General features: G+C 28.6%; 1 protein-coding gene across 1 annotated transcript in view; it reads right to left on the minus strand.

The window, feature by feature from the left end:
- Positions 1-154, minus strand: part of LOC105177729 (protein terminal ear1 homolog) — a 3,143-nt gene extending 2,989 nt beyond the window's left edge. Inside the window, exon 1 of the mRNA XM_011100976.1 lies at positions 19-154. Within this exon, the coding sequence (XP_011099278.1) occupies positions 19-154 (136 nt within the window). The remainder of the gene's footprint in view (positions 1-18) is intronic.

Genomic DNA, 9,289 nt, shown 5'->3' on the forward strand with positions numbered 1-9,289 from the left:
TGGAAGTTGAGATAATACGTTCTGCGGTGGGCCGGAGGTGAATGGCACCTGCTGTCGCTGTGGCGGTGGAACGACGGGCGGTTGAGAATGTGGCGGGTAGATTATAAGGTGGGAACGGGGTTGAAAAGGAGGTTGTAGTGCAGACGGCCTCCATTCTTGAGCTTTTGGATTCAGTGTTCTTTGGAGTTTGATGCACATGGCGAGGGAGCAACAAGAGATGCAGAGACAGAGAGCAATACCAACTACCAGGTCGATTAGTTTCGATGTTTGGGTTTTTAGCGTAAAGGTGAACTACATAGTGTGATTGCCACACTAAAGGGCTTCGACAGTATATTTTGGGTTAATTACACTTTGCACCCTTCTAATATGGCATAAATTGTATTTACCCCTTAATGTTTGAAAACGCATCAAAATCACCCTTATAATTCCTATCAAATGTTAAATGATTGACGGTGTTACCCTTTTTTCTTTTCATTTTTAACTCAAATTTACAATCTTACCCTTGTGTAATTACTTACAGTTCACCTTCTGATTTTATTAAATGTTAAAATGCATAAAAAAAATTCTTACTACCTAATTTTATTATGTCCATCTTGAAATATTAATATAGCATTAATTAGTCAATTGTTATGGACCAATACAAACATCCAAAATACATCTCATTAATATTATAAATTATTTTTTGTTAATGTCAGTACTTTTTGTAAATTTTAATTAACGAAAAGAACTTATTTATTAGATAAAAATAAATCTTAATAATACTAGATATAATTTTTTTAAATTACAAAAAATCTATAAATAATTACTCAAAAATTCAATCGAATAAAATATAGTTATTTCTTAAAATAATTAATTCATTCATTCATATCAAATATGTTGTTTGGAGTCACAAATATAAAAATGTTGTGACATGATGTATAAATTAGGGGTGTATTTTTGTTATATTCTGAAGTTTGGAGGGAGTAATGTGATTATGGTATATTTGAAGGGTGCAAAGTGTAATGAATGGTGTAAAATGCTTCTTATGTACTAAAGAGAAATGGAGGAGATGTAATAATGGGGTTCATTAAATGCAGGTAACATTACAAGACAAAACGAGAAGCGTTTGGCGGCTGTTTTTGTGTATGCAGCAGCATGCATACACTATATGCTGCAGCTTTTTGGGAGACACATGGTACAAACTGGGGATTTGCTAACCTACGCCATGCTCTGTCCATGACGCTGCATTTACCCATTCATTTTTCTTTCTTTGATAATTTTATTTTATTTTTTACTGTATTTAATATCATATACAACGTGTATATATATATATATAAAACAATGATATTATATATTTTATTTTAAAAAAATTATTTTATATACATAACGTGTGTATTGAATAAAGTAAAAATTTGCTAATATATGCAATAGAATTCTATTTGTACTAATGCATGGTACTAGTTTTTTAATTAAAATATATTGAATAATATAATAAATTATATTATATGAAAAAAATTAAATTGTTTCCTACTACAAAATCCCCATCATAAAGTGTTGAACCTTAGAAAATTAAAATATTTTGGATATATATTGAGGCATGCATGCACACAAATTCATAATGGTCACCAATAGACATTATGTTTGAAAATTCAACTTTGTGATTTGGTGATAACAAAGAATGAATGGAAAATACATATGATATTGATATGGGGCTCTCTGATCACACATATTCTGCTGCCTTCACCATTTCCTCTTTCAGCTTAAAACATATTTGTCTCAACTCTCAACAACTACTAAGCTGCATTTATAAACACATAAATCTACTCAATTATATAATAATTCGTTTAATTAATGTATAATTCAAAATAAAATTATCAGTTATGTCAATTTAATATATATTGTTTAATTAATGTATAATTTGAATAAAATTATTTATTATGCTTATTATTTAATTCGATAAATTTAATTTAAATAAGAGTTTTCTTTTTTCAAGTAATAATCATAGCCACAAGAATATTGCATGCATGGAAACATTAAATTCAATAAATATGATATTTGCATCATATGATTTTATGTATAATTTAAGAAAAAAAATAATTACATAATAAATGTAATAATATTTATAATAGAATTGATCAAGTAATGATGGAAACGAATTCCGTGAGAATTGTGGGTCAAAGTTTAGTTTGTGTATGATAATTGTGAGTATTGCAACTACTATACTATCACATTAAATTCTTTATTTTTTGTTTTTGCAAATATGGTGATGAAGAGAATTGGAGAATATATTTGGGAGTTGAGTTGCCAACATCCGACAATGGATCAAATTACAAATTTGTCCATCATCTGCTTCCTCATATTATTTAATTAGACTAAGGCAAGTGCTAATAAGTAAGCATTTTATAGTCCAGTGACTTCTGGGCCTCAAGACATACATATCTCTCCACATGAATTGGGCTACCCATTCAGACACTGGACGGAATCATCCATGTCAAGTGGGCCTACTCTAAGTTTTAGTCCAGCCCAATGGGCTTAAATAATATGGGTAAGGTTCCTTCAAGGCCCAAATATTTACTTGCATCATTTGACAGTATAGACTTTTATTAGTGCTTAATTAATAATCAAAATTATATATAAAGTAATAAAAAAACGGGCACTTCTTACCTTTATTTAAATAATTAAAATCCCATATAAATTAATTAATTAATTATTTTTTTTAATTTTTCAAACATTAAAAAAAAGATTTTATATTTCTAATATTTTCTTGGCACTTTAGACACCATCATGATGTTGCTTTACTGTCTGATTTTTGGCAGGTGGTTGTGGAATTATAGCTCATAAAGGCTTGAATTATTATTATTATTATTATTTTGTATGATGAGAAGAAAAAATTAAAACTTTTTTTTAACAAAACCAAAAGAAAAAAAGAAAAAAAAAAAAAGAGGCAAACTAAGAAATGGTTGGAGATTGTCCCCTCTTCTGGAACCTCATCTTCCACATCATATACTCTACCTAATCAATTCTAAGCTGCCTAATTTTCTTTTTCTGATATACCAAAATTTCAAACATTTATGAAGGGCTATTTTTATTTAATAATTTTAAAAATAAATTGTTGAAGTATTTGAATAAAATAAGATCGTGGAGTACTAATGAATATTTTGAATTTCATTTGAAAAAAAAAAAACTGAACGGGCAACCGTTCAAATTTTGAAGATAATCTGAGAACTCCTTACTCTTTTTTAGAAATTCTGAATATCTTATTTTTTAATCTTATAATATTGAATACTATGCCGTATCTTATAAGTTTACAGAAACCTTCTAACTTATAATGAGACATAAGCATATATATATATGATGTAGTAGTTTTTAACATGTGTACCAATCTAAAAAATGCGACTTTAGAGAGTGAAAGGGACATTACCGGGAAATAAAAATGATGGCAAGTTCCTTTTTGCACAATTCCCTCTAAAATGTTCTTCTTTCTGAAAACACATTATTATTCATTATCCTATCTTAGTTTATTCACTGTTTTACTCAAAAATAAAGTAATCTACATTCATCCAACCCCAACTTCCCCCCCTACAAAACAAACTTGCCATCAATTTTGACTTTTATTCCGTTGTAAATTATATAAATTAAATTATAATTTTATTCGACCAGATAATTTTATTGTCTTCATCTCACAGTGTGGGTGTATGCCTATTTTTTTATACTAGTTTGTTGTTTTTCTGTCGCGTTTGAACTTGAATAGGCGATATACAGATTGAATAAATTTTTATATTTAAATGTATTAAATGATGTAAAATATTAAAAAAAAAAAAGAAATTGAACTAGTCCAAAGGTTGTCATCATCTGCCTCAAAGCAAGAGATGTGAGGCATGGTGCCCCATGATTTCAACTCTAGACTTTCAATTCTAAATCACTTGGAAATGTGGGCATAACATACATATTATACATAATTCTCGTGCAATCTTGGAAATGGACATCAAAATTGTGGTCCACATCCCACCCTACATCATTAAATCAATTCACACATAATTATTACAAAAATTTTAAAAAAAAAAACAATATTATTAATCAAATATATATTATTCAGCCCCGGCCACCAAATTGGAATAGAACTATATACTACTATAGTAACTCCATCTTGTACTGAACTTAGAAAACACCATCATACCGATTTTATTTTCAATTTTTTGAAAATTAGACCAACTCGAGACAACTAACATAAATAATTTCAATCGGATCATTTACACTCGTAAATTTTTATTATTTTTAAAAAAGTAATATTATAGAATTGGAGCATTATAGAAACCCAAAAAAGGGCAGAATAATTAAGTTGCATGGATTGACTTTATTTTGGTGAAGAAGGCATTTAATAATAATTGCAGTATGAAGTGATTTCAAGTGTAGAGGGGCGGCCTTGTCTGCCTTTAGACAAGCCTTATGTTGGAAATGCGTATAATTCAGGCAGACATACACCCGCACTTCATTTAATTATCTACACTCATCGAAAGAGATTGATAACTATTTCCAAATTTTTAATTAATATATACCATACCCTGTATTTTTGTTTAGTTTTTATTTCTTTTGAGATTTTCATGTCGAAACGTGGATTATGATAGTAACTTAATGTTTATACAAAAAGTGTGAACGACAAGTCAGGATATGTATTATCAGGATCGAGCGTGGACGGACTTTAAAATCGTAAACTTGAATCATCGTGAGCTAATGAATTGGAGAATGAAAAAGGCAAAACGCCTGGCTGAAATTGAATTGTGATATATATAGTAAGATGAAATAGAATGAGATATATGAATAGGCCCTTTCACAAAAATTCTGGACACGAAAAATGATATATTAATGGATATATATTTGATGCGAAAGCAATGCAGCAATTAGACATGTTATTGGCATATGAATTGTCTTTGTCCCTCATACCTCATAACCTTACAACCAATACTATTCAAATTGGTCCCCAGAAAATAAAAAAGGCATAAGATTGCATCTTCTTTTTGTTTTTTGTTTCTATGCAAATTATTTCTTATATACATAAATTAATTAATATACGATAAATAAACTTTAGTGTATATGAAATTTATAAATCAAATAATTTATTATATAGTACGTGAAATAGACATTAGTGATGATGAGAAAGCAGATCCATATTATCATATAGTTCGTTGCATCTACGTATTCAGTTTCATTCCGGCTAAAATAAAGAAGAAAAAGTTAGCACATTTATTTTATTTTTTTTAATTATCATTTAAATTAAAAGCTCAACTTTAATAATTAATGCAGATATATATGTACCAATCTTCACATAGTGTTGTTAATTAGCCAAATTATTTTGTCGTGCTACGAAACAAACTTATGAAATTAGAGCTGAAAATGAGGCTGCATTCGCACTTTACAACTCATTATTCATTAACACATTGTTAAGGCTGAGTTTGAGATCATGATTCGAGTTTCCACTGATCATGTATTTATTTATTCATATTATGTGAGTTTATTATAATTTATTTTATTATTTTTATTATATTAGCTCAATTTATTAAAATATTGATGTAATTATTTTATTATTATTTTTAAAAAATAAAAATAAAAATTTATTAACATGTGCAAACTATCATCGACATGTTTGTTGTTTTATTACCGAAATTACTTGTATCACAGAAAATCTCAAATTGAAAATTCCATTATTTTCCAAGTCCATGGCTGCCCTTTTAAATTAATATCTAATTATGCAACAACATAATCATATCATAACTTATTATAACAAAAAAATAAATTAAACAATGGAATAATTACACTCTCTTCCTCTGAGATTTGGTATAATTACATATAAATCTCATTTGGTTTGGAAAAGTACATTTTACACTTCTGAAATTTATTTTCGTCTAACCAAAAAGTCGGGAAAAAAAATCTATATTTATTCTCGATTGACTTACTATTCATTTATTGCAAGTCAAATAAATTATTGGTATATGAGGAGGTATATCGCCACCGTTATAAAGGTATTTTAGACGAAAAAAAATTGTTTGACCTGCAATAAGTCAATAATAAATCAATCGAGGGTAAATACTAATTTCAATTCAGTTTTTCTTTCAATACATAGAAGCAAATTTAATGAATTTATGACTAACGCAATGACTTATTTGTTAGACAAAAGCAAACATCAAAAGTGTTAAATGTAATTTCCCAAGCTATAGAAAATTTGCGTGTAATTACACTAAACGTCAAACGAGTCGAGCGTAATTATCCCATTAAAAAAATAGTGTAAATTAATATAATTAGCTTGCAAAGTAAGCTAACAAAGAATATGTTGCTCTTCAACTTATCCATTAACTTAAAAAATTTAAAATTCCAATATGAATTTCAAGAATCTGGACAACAGCACAGCAATCGATACTAACACCAATTAGATAATTCAAATGTATATCAAAATGATTAATGAATATATATATGAGGGCAGATGGTGGTAGATTTTAATGATTTAAGGAAAAGTGAGCAGTTGGATAAAAAACTTAACAAAAGGGTGTAATTTTGAGTGGTCCAAAATGTATTCCCAGAGACAGATATGAATGAGTGCAGCTGCTCTCTCTTGCAAATCAAATCAAGATCTTTCGTACACTTGTTGTAATAATCTTTGTTAAATTTAGGGGTTTTTTTTTGTGCTTTTTAGGCATCATGAATTGTAATTACCTGTTATGTTATGAGGGTAACTGACCAACTCCACTGCGCCTGCTTTTTTCTTCATATGGGTAGATAGATCATAGATGATGCAGTGTTAACCAAAAGTATTGAAAAATAAAAGGACCATGTTGTAATAAATGTTTACAGCTCTCCTTATCTTTATTTGATGGAGCAAGACATAGATTACATTTTTATTTGTCAGGTTTTTCTTTTTCAATCAACAATTACTTTCATTGTGTATATAATATAGGTTTTTGCATCAGTTTCTATTTGACTGTAATTAATAATAGTTATTATTTAGGGTTAAATATATTTTGCATCTCTCAAATATGCATTTTGTCCCATTTACGCTCATAAAATATGAAAGGTAATAAAGACACACCTGACGAGATAATTTGGCATTGATAGGACAAAAATGCAGTTCTCACTTATCCCTCTACATATATATATGTGTTCAATGTAATATTTTATTGATAATTTATTTTTTAAAATAAAATTCAATATATATAATAGCACAAGCAAAATTTATGTAAATAATAAAATAATTATAAATTTATGGAGTTTATATAGATTTTATACTCAGTATAAAAAAATATAAATTTTGGTTAGTGTTTATTTTAAATAAAAAATTTGTAATAATTCAGATTATATTTAGGAGAATGATTGTAGTAGAGATATTTTAGGGTATAAATAATAAGGGCATTTCCCTTATAAAAAAATTAGTGTATATAATGAGGGACTACTTTATTATGTTTTATAATTTATGAATGTTTATAGATTCAATTATGTATTACGATTTGAGTCCATATTGAATAGAATTAAATAAGGATAAATTTTGTTGTAGTGTATGTTATGGTGCAAGATTTGAGAATGGCGAATGTTTAATGCCATAGCAGGTGTTTTGAGCCTAAAATCCGGCGTATAGGCATAGCTGTTGAGTCCAGCAGCCTAAGAATTGCTTCAATTAATACACAACCTGTCCTGTATTTATGAGGGATCCCTCTTCAGATTTGTTTATTAATTAATGTTCTAAGAATAATTTGCTGAGCTAATAATACCCTATTTATGATCACCTATTTACTAAAAAAAAATAATTACTAATATTTCCGACTTATGAAAATAGTGATTGACTACGGACATGCACGGTATTAATTAAATTATGTAGTTTACCAGTATGTGAAAGAAGAAATACTTTTTTTTTTTTTTTCTAAATATATAATAATAAGTAATAATTTAAATAAAGTATATAATTGGATTGAGTGCATGGCACGTTGGTGGGAGTGGGTAAAATGCGTATAATTTATAGATGCAACTATTGTTTATTTAAGTAGCTAGTTTTGGAGATTTGTTTAATTAAATGGGTGATTAGGCGGTTAATGCAGAGTGGTTTGAGCACTAATACGTAGTTAAATTTGAAGGTAATAGCCATGGCTCTAACATAGCTACTTGTATAATTTAATGCAATTTTTTGATGGGTACTCAACATCTTAATTAACAAAATATATACATCCCTATATAAACACTAAATGAAAATTAAGTTTTGTAGCTACAATTAAACCCCACCACCTTCTTTCTCACACACTACACTGTGTATATGGTGATGGTGTTTATGTAAGTTTGTATTTAGATCAAGTATCATTAATTATGCATAATATCATATCACTATTTCTGCACTCATCTATAACTAAATTGGGGAACCCCATTCTCCACTCATATCTTTGATTAATCTTCTTATTTTTAAATGATTCATATTTAGTTTTATAAAAAATAAATAAAAAGTCAAAACAAGAACATAGCTTTCTGAAAATATATTGCAATCCCAAGAAGTGGGCACCATATTAATATCACATGGGCACAGTTACGTCCACCACTTGACCTCCCATATCATATTCTCAACAAATTTGAAATGATTGGTACCTATATTTTGATTTAACTGAAAAAATAAAAAAATAGTATTTATATAGTTTTTGGTATGACGTATGGATGTGAAAGCTGGCAAAAGATTATGGTAACAACGAAGCAAATGAATAATGTGAGCGTACCCAAATATTCTGTCAAACCCCAATATTCAAACCATTTGTGATAATATTGTAAACTATTGATTTGATGAGAATGACAATGGTTTTTTTTGTTGATTAGGGAAATGTGAGATAATGAATATCAAAGAATCAAGCCTTGGGGCATTCAATTATCAAATCTCTTGTTAAGATTCGTTTGTTGTACGAATATCTACATTTGCCAAGAATGGGTTCTAAATATATTAATAGGGTGATTTAATGATTAAAAGTAATAGTTTTTGATTGTTTAATTTTCATATATTCAATTATGAATTGAGGTTAATTTGTGATTATTGTGGTGGAGTAGCTTTAATTCAGATGCAAACAACAAAAATTAGAGATGGGGATTTTGACAAGTGAGAAGAAAATTGGTTAGGATATATTAGAGAGATTGTGAGGTAAGTGAAGATGAAAAGAAAGGAGGAAGGAGGAGGTGGTCAAAAAGAGGAGAGAGATGGGCCCTACCTCCCCCACATTCAAGACTTTGACCTCCCCAAACAGATCATAGTGCTTCATCAAATGACCAGATTGTCCCCATATATGAAGAAAATCTTGCT

The sequence above is a fragment of the Sesamum indicum genome, linkage group LG2 (genome assembly GCF_000512975.1).
Source record: "Sesamum indicum cultivar Zhongzhi No. 13 linkage group LG2, S_indicum_v1.0, whole genome shotgun sequence".
Lineage (NCBI taxonomy): Eukaryota > Viridiplantae > Streptophyta > Magnoliopsida > Lamiales > Pedaliaceae > Sesamum > Sesamum indicum.